We start from the raw sequence: 16425 nt of genomic DNA on the forward strand, positions 1-16425 counted from the left end.
CAGCATGGGGGACAGAAATTATGGCCTGGAGTTTTACACCATGGTTGAGGACCACGCAGGTTGGGGACAAAGCATGAGAAACGCCTTCCCCTTCCATCATGTCAAATAAAAAAGGCTAAGACAATGGTCCTGAGTTTTCTGAACAGCAGATTTTGGTTGTACAGGGTACAGAAAATTCCCTCTTTAAGAGTGACCACTCCCCGAGGGCTGAATTCTTCCCAGAAAAAGGGCTCTCATGTCCCATTTTAATTTTTAACGTGAAGATTAATTAATCTGGAGGTGACTGCAGTGAATTTCATCTTAATTAAAGTGGCTTACTCAGAGTAAGTCTTGAATACGAAACTTTTAGTTTATGTTTTATGTGAGTCAATTTTATTTCACGTCTTCATGGTGAAGATAACTTTTCTTTCATAAATTCACAAGCAGGAGCTCCAAGAAATCCCCTTTTGCCTCAAGATCTATAAAGCAGATCACAAAACCAATTTGATGTTATAGTTGTAATCATCAAGTAGCTCTGAACAAATCTTTCTCATTAGATATTTATATTTTCATATCTCTGTTGTTTCATATTGCAATATTTAATATGAAAATATTTGCAAAATTTGCAGTGGTTAATTCAGATGTAAATAATTAGTAAAAATAAGTACGTAAAGAAACAATATTAGAAAGGAATGGAAGTTTTTTGCCTTAAAAAAAAAGAAAAAGAAATTATATCCAGAGCTAAGACAATTCTTATAAAATGTATTTGTAGAGCAATGTACACTTCCACCAATCACACTAATTATATGGAAGGAGTCTTTCCTGAACTTTCTTCATCCAATATTTTCAGATATACCACTACAAAAGTGTCAAACTGAACACAAAGCACTTTAACAACTTTCTGTCAGTGTCAGATAGGAAGCATCACAAAGAAACAGCTTTTCTGAAACACAGAGGTAATTCATTTTTAATGTTAAACCTCTCCTTTTTTTTTTTTTTTGTTAAAAATCAAAATATCCTTGACAGAATTCATTCGACCTGAAATAATCTCTCTCCATTTCGAAGCTCTTGACAAACTAAAGGAAACACCTCAAGCAGACCCAAAACCACTACAGATTTTCAGAGCTGTCTGAAATTTGAAAAAAAAGGTGTTCATAGTTTACATACTTTTGATATAGTTTACATATTTTGATATGCAATATGCTTAACTCTCCTTTTCACAATGCCTTGTTTTTTGAAGAAAAGAAAACTTGGGATCAGAATATACTTACAGAAGTTAATTTGCTTCGTTTCCACATTAAGGAGATGTACTTAAATGCTTAATTGGAAGAAAGCACAAAAATACCATTTCCACAATTATGTTAACGTGCTGAAACTGCACACAGGTACATCTGTATATGATTATTTCTCCTTGTTATTCTTGCATTGTATTTTGTCTTTTCTTCTTCTTCTCCTGACATGAATGCAAACCCACTGCTGCCCTCAGCAGAAGCACAGCACAGTGACAGTGCTCACTGCAGGCCACCAGATACACAGCAGCCTCTCCCTGGGTTTGGTCCTGGCAGTTCTGCCTGCAGGCCAGGTGTGCTGTGCTGTGCTGGGCTGTGTTCCACCCCCTGCCTGCCCCTGCGTCCACCTTTCCTTCCGATGGAAGTCACGGCACATAGCATGGTGGTATGCAACCAGACCTGACAGTAGGGATGCAGCAGTAGTAGTTTAATGTTCTTGGTTTTTGTTTTTTAAAATAAATTATTTTATTTTTGCTATTTTCTGAGCTTCAGAAGCTGTGACAGCAGCACTGGGCTAACTGCATTTGTTGGCTTTGCTCTTGTTTAATAATAGCAACACTGAGCTGTTTATTTTTCACTCCATGGATGTGGAGATGTGTGAATGAAATTTCATCTCAAAAAATTTTCAAACACAAAGTAAGCAAATTTTGGAAAGGAAATGGAGTGATATAGGGACTAAGAGGGAGATAAAGACAAACAGAAAAGTGAAATGTCAGAACTTTGTTGTGGACTTGGAAAAACTAAATACGGAAATTCTTGTATTAGCATAAGACTGCAAAAGTATGTGTTTGAGAGGCACAGAAAATGTTTACTGAAAGATCATATGTACTATATGTGAATCTGCCTCCCCCTCCTTCAGATAATATGCTACTTTATGCCTTTTAGCACTACTAATTCTCAACTGATGCAGGAAAGATCATCAAGAACCAATGTGGTTCCCTTGAAATGAGAAACTAACCTGTTTCCCAAGTACACCACAGTACTGCTAAGGACCTTGCTGTAGCTAAACTGATTTAACCACATGTAAAATTGGACATACACAATTCACAAATAAACAACCACAATCTGAGTCCCCAGATTAAAAAAAAAAAAAAAAAAAAAAAAAAAGTGATTTGCTACACGATCAGAAAGGTTGCGATTTGTTCCTATGATTAACTACAGGGCTCCTAATTCAATACACAGCTTTCACTAACTTTGATAAGAACAGGGTTTTATGCTAAAACTTCCACAGAGTGTAAGGAATTATTAAGGACAATGTCAAGCTCCATGCTACAGTGTCACATTATTTTGTATTTACCAGCAGGCAGAAGAGGTGAATCTGGCTGCGCAATCAGTGAGATTTGGTTATTAGGCCTTTTGATTTTCTTGCGAGGCAACATTAAGAAGCAAGGGAATTCCATCACCGTAAGTGCTTTGAAATCAAACTCCAAGTAAACATAAGTAATCCAATTTGAAAACAAATTGATACAGGTCTGTAAGTCATACATCGGGTTTGCATCTCTTGTTTCCTTAACACTTTGGTAATGTAGGTGATTAATTTGGGGAGTCAGGAGGATGCTTGAACCATAGGGAAATAATACCAAACATGGCTTTATTTCCCTATGTTATATTCCTAAAGGATACATTTGTGAGATTTGAAATGAGGTAGGCGCTCTTCAAAATATTTTTAGTTAAAAACATTAACATGCAAACTTTTGTAGGTAATGTTTACAAGGAATGGAGAATTATATCATGATAAAATATCAGTAGCAAAGAACAAGCTGAAGGTTAACTGCAGAGATTTTGAAATTTCATTTTAGCATATTTGGACAGTCACACATTTTACTGGTTTGCAAATAAACTACTTCTCTAAATAAAAGCTTTTGGTTAAAAGTGACCGCTCAGCTCAGAAGAACACTTACCTTGGTCCTCTAAAGGCATATCAACAATGACTTGGTCACTGTATTTTCCGTGCAGACCATTAGAGCAAACAGCAACTATCTGAAGAACATAACTTGTATTGGGCAGCAGATTATTTAGAATAGCTCCCTAAAAGAAAAAACATGTTTAATCACTTACTTGCAAATACGTATCAAATATTTGGAAATGTTAACATTTTTTCATAACACATTTTTCATATGAATGACGAAGGTCCTTCTGTCCTATGACTCTAACATGCACTCTTCACATTTTACTGTCAAAAAATACTTCTCAGGCAACTTTAAAAAATGGTGAACTTTTAAATGCAGAATACCAAAGTGCACACCTGTTTAACGATGAATACTAGTTTAGATAATCATTTTAGGTAACATTACCACTGATAAGCTTATGAATATTTGAAGAGGCTAATGAGAACAGATCACATTAGTGAAATACCATGAAGCAGTAAATCAGTAACTTAATACTTATAGCGGTACGACTGTACTGAATCTAATTAGCTGCTAGCGTACGTAATTCTTTGCAGACCAGTGAGCAATGAAGTACAGATCACTGTTAATTGACTAAGGGGTTTATGGCTAAGGAGCAATGAGCTTGACATGGTCATATACTTTTGGGAAAACGATAGGCAAATCAGAACAGAACTCCAAGAAATTTCTTTGCCTGTGGCCAAAAGAGGCTTTTCTTTTTTTTTTCTTTCTATTTTTAATTGTCTCTGTAGCTTCAGAGCCAAAGAGACAAGCACAGCTTTTGTAAGCTGCAGCCAAATTTTTTTATTAAATTAGCTCCCAGCTACCTAAACCCTTAGAATAATTAATGGCTGCTTTGTCATCACCGCTCTCAATGAAACTTGAAGAGTTCACAGTTACCAAGTCCTGATACCCATCTGTCAGAAACTCATGCTTAGTCTGGTCTTCTCCATCCAACTGTTGATAAAAGACAGCAAACTTCTCAATCATGGTATCATACACAACCCGAGGTCTTTCCCATGTAACCAGAAGACTGGTATAATTCTTTGGATCAGATTGGACATTTTCAGGTTCTGAGCTGCAAACTGAAAGAAGGACAATAAAGAACATGATATTTATTAAATGGTAGAAATTGCTCCAAAGGTCTTGATCCACTTCCCATCAAAATCATTTAATGTCTTTAATGGGCCTCATTTTTAGTTTTCTATTAAAATATCTGAGATGGCATGCACTATCAAAAGATACAGAGTCCTGATACTAGTTAAGCAAAAGCAAGTTAATTTGAGACCTCTTTCCCCCTCTTTTTAATATCATATTTTGAGAAAGACTTGTGTTCAGTTTCTAGTAGCTTTAGAAGGGCTGCACACTCTCCCAGCAGCTACAACAGATTGGAATATGTAACAGATTCTTTCTGAAGATTGAAGGCAAATGTATCATACTTGAATTCTGAATCTTTTAATAGAAGAGATGAAAGACAAACATGGAGGGATAAGAATGCATAAGATTAGCTGGTAGCTATTTCATTTGACTACATTTCACTATCTAAACAGCCACTGAAGAAGTCCAGTAAGAGGCACCAAAAGACTCTGTGGATGCAATCTAGACCAACAGGTCTGAGACTCCTCCTCATCTCTTGCCCTTTCACACCACCTTCCAACCAGAACCTCCTTTGCCTTCATTTAGCTTAGGTAGAACTGACTTCCAAGAGGGAGGTTGAAAGAAGTGCAGAAGAAGAGGTTATGAGGCACTTTAAGCTTGGCAAAATGAGAATGCTTTCCAGACATTGCCAGCCTGCTCCTATCATCACGTTCTAAGCATTGCCCTGGATATTCCAGCTTGTTGCAGTTCCAAGTTCACTCATGCACACCTTCTTGGTAAGCCTGGACCTCACACTCCAGACAAACTCTGGCCAGGCAGCTATTTTTGCATGTCTTCCAGTTTTCCCCCAGTACCACATTTTTCATCTTATTCAAATAAGCTGAATCTTCTGATACATCTCTAGGTATATCGAGATGTACTGATTACCAGTGTGCCAGAAATGTGCTGAGACTTTGTCATTTGGTATTTAAATCACGCAGGTACCTGTGTGTAGCTTGAAAGTAATATACAAGGTCCAGGTAACCTATGTGAAAAAATTGCACCAGCAGAAAATGCAAAGTATTTATCTGAAGGTCACTGAAAAATGACTGACAGATACAGGAAAATATAAACCAAAACAATGTACAGCTGAATCATTCAGGCTGAGATCATTTTCCTTCCTTGCTTTCGTCATCTCTGTTAATGTCACACATAGAACTGATGAATGTCAAAAGTCTTCTCTAATTTTTGGTTCCCAACTGCAAAGAGATCACAGCAGCCAGATATGAGCTGGTACAGTGGAATGAAAGCCAGGGGTCCCTAACATTTACTGTTATAAATCCCTCCTCTTACATGTTTGAAACTGCAGATGCTAAGGACTGTGATTGAAACACTGAGACTAGAATTCTGCCTCTGTCCTAGTTTTTTGGTATTTCCTATACTTGGGCACACCCATACTGAATTTCCTTTTCTATTTGCTTTTATATGGACTGAAAAGGAATATTATTCAATCTACTTTTTCATTTATTACCTTATCTCTATTGCTATATTTTGTCTATTAAGCAAGTCAAAATTATTGATGAGAATACATGAAAAATGTCATTTAATTAAATACTACACATGAAAATGTCTGTAAGGATATTGCAAAGTTTTAACTGGACTTTTGCACAAGTAATTAAACGGTCATTCCCTATTTGTAATAAAGCAGGAAACATTTCTAGAATCTGAGAACACGTTTAAATCAAACTGCGAGTATCTAGTAAAAAGCAGGGAAAGTTATCCAGCTAATTAGGAGAGCAAGACTTGTAGATTCTTTGGAATTCCCATAAAGGAAGCAAACGTCATGATACTACAATGTCTTTTGCCCGGCAGTATCACAATTTGAAGATACTCCATTAACTTGGCAATTTACCACTCGAACACTAGAGGGCATTCGATACTCAGAATTTTGAGACAGAAATTTCTGCCAGCCTGTATGCAGGTGGGAAGTTCTGCAAATTCTGGTTTGATTTAATGGAAGATGTGCGATGTTTGTGTGCGTTAATAAGAGGAAGTGTTGGTCTGTGGAATTCAGTTTGAATTGTACAGCTTACCAGGCTCTGAATCTACTGCACTACTTATTTGGCATATCATTTTTATTCATTACACTGAACACTCCTAATTGGAGTAAGCAAAGAGCAAACTAAAAATAAAAAAATAAAAAAAATAAAATAAATGAAGTTGTATACATCTCATTCCATTACTGAAGCTTGTCCTCCCAGTTCATATCCGCCAGAGGGCACAAGGAAATCATTAGACAGCAAAAATGAATCCCTTCTTAATTCTGAGCATTATGTATACCATAATTTCTTGTTTATTTTATTTATTTATTTATTTATTTAGATTTTATATATTTTAATATATATATATAATATAAAACTTATATATATTTCGATAAAGCAAGCCACTATTATATTTTGCAAGGTATTTAAAATAACTCTCCAAATATTTTTTTGTAGTATACCTGCCAAACTTTTCCCTGCTCCAAACTCACACTGCAAACTTCTCTCCACTGTTATTTTTCCTCCCTTCCTCTTTTGCTCACCAGAGTGAATCTGGGTCTGCCATCTTTGACTATGCTCAAATTAGCTATTATAGAGCATTTAAAGCTGGAGGGTTGCTGTCTCCAATACAATGTATTTCACTTTGACTCTTTTCCATGTTGCCCTGCCAGGTATGTTTTTCCAAGGAAAGTGAAGTTCTCTCCCAGTTGTTTTCACTCTTTTGATGCTCAGCCTCGTTCCTCTGAGCAGCAGCCAACAATATGCCTGCATAATAGCTGTGTGCACCTTGTTATACTCCTGTTGTAGTCCTTGCCAAGCTGTTGTCTCTTCCCCCTCTTCAAATTTTTGTTTGTCATCCTGCCTGTGCTCTGCTCTTGTCTTCATCCATTTTCCTTCTCAAGGGCTTGGGAAAAGCCAGGAGATCATGTATCAACATCGCCAATCAAAGACTTCTGCTCTGATGCTGATTTCAAAAATCTGGGCAAAGGGACTACAAGGAAGGAAGTCACAGATATTCAGCAGATTTTTTTATTTTTTTTTTAGTCTCAAAACAGCAAAATACAATTTATGAGAAGTCAGAGGCCTACTCAAGGCTCTGCTGGGCTTGAATTCAGATCTCTGCTTTACATACATGAGTGTTCAGTAGCTGGTTTTGAATATCATACTGTAATGCACCTATCTTTGCCTGTTCTGAAATAAATTGTGAAATAAAACACAATCCATCCAGCTTGGAAGTTTTTCATGTCAACTGAATTGCATCATTGAGGAAGATAAGATTCATTAGCATCATCATCAGAAAGTCTGTGCAGTGTATGAGTTGATCAAATTTAACTTATTCAAATATGAATAGAAAAAAACAACTGGATTTTATCTTTCTCTGAATTTTATGCAAAGTATTACTGAGACATAATTGGATGCCTTTTCTTTTTTTTACCCTATATTTGCTTATTACATTTTCTTTACGTTGAATCTGGGTTGATTTTTTTTTTTTTTCATTCAAATCCAGGTTTTCAGCTGTGGAATCACTGCACTTTGTTTAGACATCAATGACTTTTTAGATCCCATGTCACATTCCATTTCCTCACCAAGAATGTCCAGATGGGGATTTTGAAAACTTCTAAAAACATTGCTGAAACTAATTTTATACGTATATTAGAGAGATACTCTTAGTCCATCTAGTGAAATGTAGCTTTATTTGAGAAATAAATGAAGTAATAACAAAAATAGATCACATACTGAATTCTACTGCCTAGTGAAAGCCTACAATGCATTCAACAGGAGAAAATTGGGATGCTACCATTCTGTAATCTCAAAATCATTTTTTATATGGTGACTTGAAACTAACTTGTTTCAACAGGTTACTTGTCCAAATCCAGTCTTGACATTTCCCATGAGTTGTCCAAATGTATTTCAAAGGTTTTTCATTGTTGTTGTTGACTAAAGAATAAGGACTTGAATAAAGAAGACATAAGCCTATTTCCTCCTGGAAGTGTTCATGCTGTAGTCTTCACATCTCAACACGTAAATTCAACAGTTCTTAAGGATTTTAATTTAACTTCTATCAAAAGGTAGGGGAAAAAAGCAATGGTCCTCTGATTTTTACATGAAAAGAATTCTATAATTGCCTTTTTGTTTGGATGTATGAACGTACGCATATAAGATGTTGCATTTATTCAGTGTTTATTAATGTTAACAGAAATGTGACTATATATACAGGGAGACCTGAAATTTAAGAGATTTCTTTCAGTCCTCCTATGTTTACAATCAAACTAGAATTTTTAATCTACAGTTAGATACCTTGAGTACATAGTTTGGAATAAATACTGTATGTGTTTGTGATGTGATGTCAGTGCAAGACACTTTTTTCTTAAACTTCGTAGACTGAAACCCCTTTGTTCTGTGTTAAACAAATTTACAGGTTAATTGAATAAGCTTGTTAACCTACTCTGAAACTGGACCTAGAGCAAATGCAAAATTCTCTGCTCCTAAAACGCTAAGTATGAAATTTTAACTACACACAAGCATTTGGGATGCACTGCATAGCAATTCATCATTACATGAAGTTGAATGGCCTTCCAGTTTTAAATGGTATAACTCAATGAAAAAAGGATCCTAATATCTTTAGGTTGGACATTCTCTCCTTATCTGAATGGATATTATGCTCACAGACAAAATATCAGATCCCAGTATCTACCTTCATTGTAGTGCAGAAATAAATGATGATTCCTTTTATTTTTCTTGGCTCACGAGTGTGAAAATCATTTACTTCCATATGCTGCCCTGGTCACATAACTTTCACAGGCTTCCCCAAGGTTTTAGGTAAAACAGAGGTCAGATTCTGGCTTTTGGGATTCTCTACACCTATCACTTTCTTAGTAGTCTATGTGAAATGAATTTGGTGATGTCATGTTCTATTGAAGAGGCATGCATGTTATACAGCGAAGAACCAAACGGGTTTGTAAAACAAAATCCTCCTGCAGCCCCTGAAAGGGCAGCTTTGTTTAGGTCTGAAACACATTAAAAGGGCAGCGCAAGAAAGCTTGAATTGACGTGATCTTCACTGAACGTTTGGTCGAGACAAGCATTTAATTTTCCACTCCATTTAATCTGACATGTTTTATGATTGCCAGTTTTTTTCTCTGAAGTGATAGATTTATGAATAATAACACACTGTGCTACTTTCCACACAATTTAAAATGAGTATTTTCATACTAGGATGACTCTCTTACTGAAAATCGTCTTTCAACCCATGAAAAGAGGAGTGACTATTCAGTAAATACCTGCTTCATGAATTTCTTCTTGTCCAGTGTAAGAGGAAAACACTTGCCCAGAAAACTTATATCGCTGCTCTCGAAAGTTGTTTTGCAGATAGTCCATCAGCATCACATAGCCAGACTGCTGCATCGTAAGGACTTCACAGAACACTGCTAACTAGAAGAGGTGATAAAAAAAGAAGTTGGAAGTCATAACAAATCAATATGTTTCTTCTAGGAGGCAGAAAAACCCTGGAAAAATGGCACTGGGAAATTCTCCCTGTTGAGTTTCCCCAGAATGCATTGAATTTGCTAGTCTGTATCTACTGGTTTATTCCACCTGCACTTCACAGAATCACACAAATCACAGAATCATAGAATTGTAGGGGTTGGAAGGGACCTCCAGAGATCATCGAGTCCAACCCCCCTGCCAAAGCAGGTTCCCTACAGTAGGTCGCACAGGTAGGCATCCAGGCAGGTCTTGAACATCTCCAGAGAAGGAGACTCCACCACCTCCCTGGGCAGCCTGTTCCAGTGCTCCGTCACCTCACTGTAAAGAAGTTCTTGCGCACATTTGTGCGGAACTTCCTATGCTGCAGTTTCCAGCCGTTTCCCCTTGTCCTGTCTCCACTCACCACTGAAAAGAGTCCGGCCTCGCCATTCTGCCCCCCACACCTTAGATATTTATAGACCTGGATCAGGTCTCCTCTCAGTTGTCTTTTCTCAAGGCTGAACAGACCCAGTTCACTCAGCCTTTCCTCATAGGAGAGATGCTCCAGGCCCTTCACCATCTTTGTGGCCCTGCGCTGGACTCTTTGCAAGAGATCCCTGTCTTTTTTGTACTGGGGAGCCCAGAACTGGACGCAGTACTCCAGATAATGCCTTACCAGGGCAGAGTAGAGAGGGAGGATCACCTCCCTCGACCTGCTGGCCACGCTCTTTTTAATGCACCCCAGTAAGCCATTGGCCCTCTTGGCCACAAGGGCACACTGCTGGCTCATGGCCAACCTGTTGTCCACCAGGACACCCAGGTCCCTCTCCACAGAGCTCCCCTCCAGCATCTCATCCCCCAACCTGTACTGGTGCATGCAATTATTCCTCCCCAGATGCAAGACTCTACACTTGCTTTTGTTAAACCTCATCCGGTTTTTTTCTGCCCAGCTCTCCAGCCTGTCCAGGTCTTGCTGAATGGCAGCACGGCCTTCAGGCGTGTCAGCCAATCCTCCCAACTTCGTATCATCAGCAAACTTGCTGAGGGTGGCCACTATCCCCTTATCAAGGTCATTGATGAAGATGTTGAACAAGACCAGACTTCTCAACCATTCTGCTGACAGAGCTATGCTCTATTCACTGTTCAGATAGGGGAATGCCAAAGGAGCATTTTTTTTCCTATCTGGACCAGAGGTCCAGATACATTGGAGAGATTACCTTTGATGACTGTACAAAAAACTTAATACTAGAGAAAAAAAATATGTCAGACTGTTGGGCCAATGATTGGCATTTCCATTGGGAAATGGCATGAGTTTTTACCATACGCATTGTAACTGATTTTCTCTGTTACGATGTATATTTGTTTTATTTTAATACAATAAATGAATTACCTGGTGCTCCGAAATACTAATAGTATCTTTGAACACAATCCATTCAACTGTTTCTGAGCAGGGAGGAGTTGATAAAGACCCATTGTAAGTGTAATATTTGTCTGTTGCATTCGGTAAAAGGTTCAGCAAAACAAATGGTTCTAAGGCAGCCTGTTTTCCTGAAAAAGAAACCAAACATTTTTTTAGAGTAAAATAGTAATGAATAAATAGAAATCACACTATCCCAACGAGTTCCTATTATAGAACCTCACTAATTTTGAGGCTATTTGGAATCGAATGTTCAGAGAGGGTAGAGTACGAATAAATTGCCGCACCTTTTCTATTTAGATTGAATATTGTTCAATACAAATTTTGCTTATTTGGAGAAGTATAATGGGTTATTCCAGTAGCAAATATAGAAACCAGCATATTTGTTCACAAAATCTTGTTCAACTAAGTGTTCTAGTAATTGTTTGGGGTGCCAAATTCTTGCCTCACTCACAAACTTCAAAGAAAAAAATGTTAAGCCTTTCTAGTTGATCTCACCACATGACTTCGAGCTCTCCCTGAATTTGTTGAGTTTCTCACAGGACCTTAACTTGTACAGAAAATCTCTGCTGGTGGAAACTGTCACAGTGACAAATCTGAGAGCTGCAGTACTCAGGTCTGCAGAAGCAGAAATTCATTAGATATGGGAGTTTTAAAATAGCGACAATAACAGCTTTACACAAAGCAGAGAAGGATGCAAAGACCTTCTCCAGGAGAGTTATGACCTTTCTGTTTATTGTCCTTTGAAAATAATATCACTTCTTTCAGGTCAGCAGTTTACCTGGTACCTTTGTCTGCTGGGAGCAAGCATGATGAATTGCTCAGTCCATCCACAGAAAGCTAAATCTGTGCTGATATGGCAGTAGGGTCCAGCACCAAAAATTAGCAGAAATGCTACCAATTTCCTCTTGACAGGATTTTTCAGTTTATGACAATTATCAATGATCTGCCTTATGGATTGGTGTATCCAAAACAATACTTGTTTTTCACACTGTGGAGTACTGCAGATCCTCATACACTTTATTTCTATTCAAAGTAACTGATTTTAAATGGTGTCCTTTTGAAAATATTCACTTATGAATATTTAATATGTATTCAGACTGTGCATTCATTTGTTGTCTATTACTTTTAGAGTCCTAGGTGGATTTCTGACCTGTCCTTGTCTTCACAGTGAATTATATTAGCAGTTTATTACAGATCATTGATGCTTTTGTTTCTGCACAGTGACTGTTTCAGAGTTAACATTTGAAAGCTAGTTCTTCCCCTCTCTAATCCTCATATGATGAAAAGGAAACTTTTAGCAATGCCAAGCAAACACATCCTTTCATTCCTCATGTTAACACCTTTAGACAGTAAGTACCATTATTATCTGATAACGTGTTTTGCTGCCATATTTTTTCTAGAGTAAGAATGAATGGTCAGCCTATGCTAGGTAGAGGTTTGGGGACATGAAGCTTCTCATTTATAGCATGAATACTGCTTTAGATTCTGCAAGTTTGTATTTTAAAATGCCTTTGAATATAATAAGCAGCCTAGATTTTAAAGGCAAACGCCTACAAAGAATTAAGAAAAAGAGAGACTCTGTCTGGAAGGAATAGGACACCTCTGCACAGCTTGGGAATTCAGCAGCTGGGATTCAAATACATATAGTACAGATGTGACTGATAAGGACAGATCATACATAAGGCAGGCAAGGACAGATTGTGTGCTATATGTTTTTCTTTGAGATGAACAACTTGATTTACTTGCAACCTGAATTTTGAGAGCTCATTTGCATTTCATCCAAGAAAACCATATTCTGCTCATTGTTGAAATGCTATGTAGTGGCTGTATCTTGAATCATTCTGTTGATAATTTACAGCTCCTATGCAAAGCTGTAGCACAACATTCATCTTGATGTATTACTCACTTTCCTTTGTATTTCACAGAAGATGGCATACAAAGATAGTGAATTCTGACAGATTTATATGTCTCTCTCTTCTGCCTTTGCAATCTGTGGAAGTTGCTCACTCATATTTATTGAACAATATTCGCTCTCAGAAGAAAAACAATTTAGTGTCATGCATTTGAAAATTCTTAAAATAGTGACATTAACAGCCTTTAACACTTTCAACTCATTGATACCAATGTGCTTTACAAAACTGAAGTATGGTTACACGCAGGAAAACTGATGCAATGCTGGACATTTTGTCAGTCATGGCCAACCATGGAACAAGAAAATGCCCCTATGCAGAACATCAGTCTTTTGTGTTTATTCTTCTGTGAAACCACTCTGAAACAGAGTTAGAAAGAGAGGTCCATGTGCCTAGGGGTAAAGCCATAAGTAATTCTAAAGCAGCGTCAGCAGACAGTATAAATAATGCTAGTATAAATAATGCCAGTACAGATCTAATATAATTGAATCATTTCAAATTCACATAGCAGCTACTGAAATAAGCATTTCTCTCCACTGGGTCTACAGAATACTAATATTCAGGTTCAGTGTTTGTAAAGCACATCTTGGAAGGGTTCAGCAGTGTTATTTGGCTTCCAGCCACATACGATACTCCAGAAATCTATGCCTAAGAATATTCATGGGATAAATCAGACATTTCACGTGACTTTTAGCATTTTAAAAGTTGCAAGTTCATTGGGATAATTATATTTACTCATCTACACTTACTAGTGTTGTTACAAATATTCAGCCTTGAAGTAAATTAAGTCTTATTTCTAACAAAATATATGCATCTATGCTCTTGAGAACTGTGATCCCCAATGCCTTTAAGCTTTCATAATTATGCTGAAATTGAATTTAGTCTAACCATTAATCAATAAAACATGGTAGCAGACTTACCAAAACGACTAACGCTATCTACTCCATTAATGATTGGAATATAATCCGGATTATCTTCTACTCCAATCTGTTAAAAAAAAATTGCATTTTTTACATCACAGACTTCTTGAAAAAATAAAATTGAAGGTTGCAGTTTACCACCAAAATTATACATGGGCTAAACAGTGCATAAATATTTGCAAATCTGCTTTTTTTCTGGTGAAAATAAATAAGAAGAATATATGCAAATTTTTAACACAGTGATCACACATTAAAACCCTTTAAATTCAGTTTGAACATCTGCTGTTTCAAAGCTTGATAATCACACATAGACTTTTTTTTTTACCTCAAACAAAATTGATAAAGCTCTTAACTTTCCATTTCCTTTAATTGCCTCTTCGAAGTCTGTAAATAGATCTCCATCATAGCAGTAGATTTGCATCTGCAAAAAAATATATATTAACATGTATTACATATATAAAGACAATCAATGCAATTATTTTTATTCCTAGTTTGTGTATAAATGTTCAACCAACCAACTTAGCACAAATACATGGATATTGATATACTGTATATTCTGATATGAATATACAGAACAGAATTAATCAACTGTTACCTATCTAAAAAGTTCTACACTGGAAAATCATTAAGTCTGGAAGAGCTGTCCTTCAAGGAGAACATCATTATCCACAGGCAATACAGCAAGCCTGGACAGCCAGCTGATACCATATATTTAACATACAGTACTCAGAGGAAATCAGTCTTGCAATCAACTGTAAAACACAAATAATAAAGCAGGCTGTCCCTCCTGCACCTGCCTTGCAGTAAGCATAGAGAAACACTGGTAATAAAAGATTTCCTAGGATCCTGTGCCCACATTTGCTGTCACGGGCATTGGGTTTGTTGCATCCCTTCCTCTCTAACTTTGGACTGGGAAATCTGTAATGCCAGGTCACTGATGTTGTCATGGTTCTATGTTTTTGTTTTTTGTTTTTTTGTTTTTGGGTTTCAGTATTCCACATCAAAACATCATGTAGTGTACGGGGCATTAAAGTGTCACTGCCCCAATTCCAAGCACCTATCCCTGTACATTACAGCAGTCACGGGATCTGGCCCTTCCGGGTGGGGGGGGGCGCTCTCTTGCTGCCTGGCAGTGGGTGCTGGAGGGTGCTTTCCTAGCCGTTCCAAGCTTTTCAGGTTTGAATCGGTCCCGGGAACTCTCTCTCTCTTATCTTGTCTGATTTATTAATCTCAATTGCAATTAAATTGTATCTATTGTGTTATCTTGTATTCTGGTATTATAGTAAAATAAGTTTTCCTCCATAGATTGTTGCCGCTGTTCTTTTCCTCCCTTCCTTCCTTCCCATTTTTGTGGGACTGGGGTGGGGGGGGAGGGCAGAGGCCTGTCGCCCCTGTCACGGACATAGATTGATCTGGTCAACTCCGTGACAGACGTGAAGGGGACAGTCTTCTACTGAGAGTGACTTTTCATGTGATGGTGGGTGAGGTACATCTTCTCTTAGATGTCTTGGTGGGATAGGTAGAGTATGAGTGGGAACTTTAAATAGCTGTGAGGTAAAAAAAAAAAAACACCTCCCAGGGAAAGCTCCTAGCTCACAGCTCTCCTTAGAAAACAGGAGAACATTGATACTAATGCTTTGCTTTAACACTGAAATGCAAAGTGTCTGAAGTGTGGAGCAGCTCCTGGCTCTCAGTGAAGCCTGGGTTTGAAAAATCAGTTTCAATCTTAAATACTGCACCACTGGGGCACAAGATGGGCCAAACCTGTGGGGGTTTAAGCTTTATCAGATTAGCAGGACCAACTCCCAGTGTCATCACAGAAGACACAGGAAAATGCAGGTTAGACATTTTCAATGGACTAACGCCTTACACTGCTGCTCTCAAGTACATCACTTAAATATTACTAATTTGGATTGAAGTGATGATTAAATTCACCAGTAAGCTTTAATTATGTGATAAACAAAGGTGTTTAGTAAACAATATTACTTTTTGCAGAATGACAAATTCTCAAAATCTATTCTATACTCTACCTCAAGAGGAAATTTTTGTCCTTCCAAGCTATGTTCTGATCCATCCGATGACGCATTGCATTTTCCCCAGTGAAAAATGATCTTGCTTGCTTTGAATACAGTATCTAAGCCACCTCCACTTACATAGTAATCATTTGTCAGGTTAATCTCCACTAAACAAAGAGAAAGAGAGGAAAACAAACACAACAGTGTCAATATAAAAGCTAGTCAAGGCATCTATTTCTCTCATATTTCAGAACAGGTGCAAAAAGGCAAATACGATATGCTTATTTTACTATATTTTATACATAATTTGTCAGGAAGTTGGTCATTTGAAGTAAAAAATGTGTTAATTCCTTGTTAAGGCTCTTAAGCTGGACAAAATTGTATGCAAACTGCAGATGGAAATGAACTTTGTCTGCTGGAGG

The 16425-nt window shown here is 37.4% G+C and overlaps 1 protein-coding gene across 5 annotated transcripts in view; it reads right to left on the reverse strand.

Moving 5' to 3' along the window:
* The window catches only part of PTPRZ1 (protein tyrosine phosphatase receptor type Z1), a 134159-nt gene that overhangs the window by 44188 nt on the left and 73546 nt on the right, over window positions 1-16425 (reverse strand). For all 5 annotated transcript variants that reach the window (XM_048959045.1, XM_048959038.1, XM_048959022.1 and 2 more), the window contains exons 4-10: window positions 16019-16170; window positions 14314-14409; window positions 13989-14055; window positions 11129-11286; window positions 9555-9705; window positions 4055-4239; window positions 3170-3296 (exon numbers count right to left, since the gene is read on the reverse strand). In XM_048959045.1, the coding sequence (XP_048815002.1) occupies window positions 3170-3296; window positions 4055-4239; window positions 9555-9705; window positions 11129-11286; window positions 13989-14055; window positions 14314-14409; window positions 16019-16170 (936 nt within the window). The remainder of the gene's footprint in view (window positions 1-3169; window positions 3297-4054; window positions 4240-9554; window positions 9706-11128; window positions 11287-13988; window positions 14056-14313; window positions 14410-16018; window positions 16171-16425) is intronic.

The sequence above is a fragment of the Lagopus muta genome, chromosome 1 (genome assembly GCF_023343835.1).
Source record: "Lagopus muta isolate bLagMut1 chromosome 1, bLagMut1 primary, whole genome shotgun sequence".
Lineage (NCBI taxonomy): Eukaryota > Metazoa > Chordata > Aves > Galliformes > Phasianidae > Lagopus > Lagopus muta.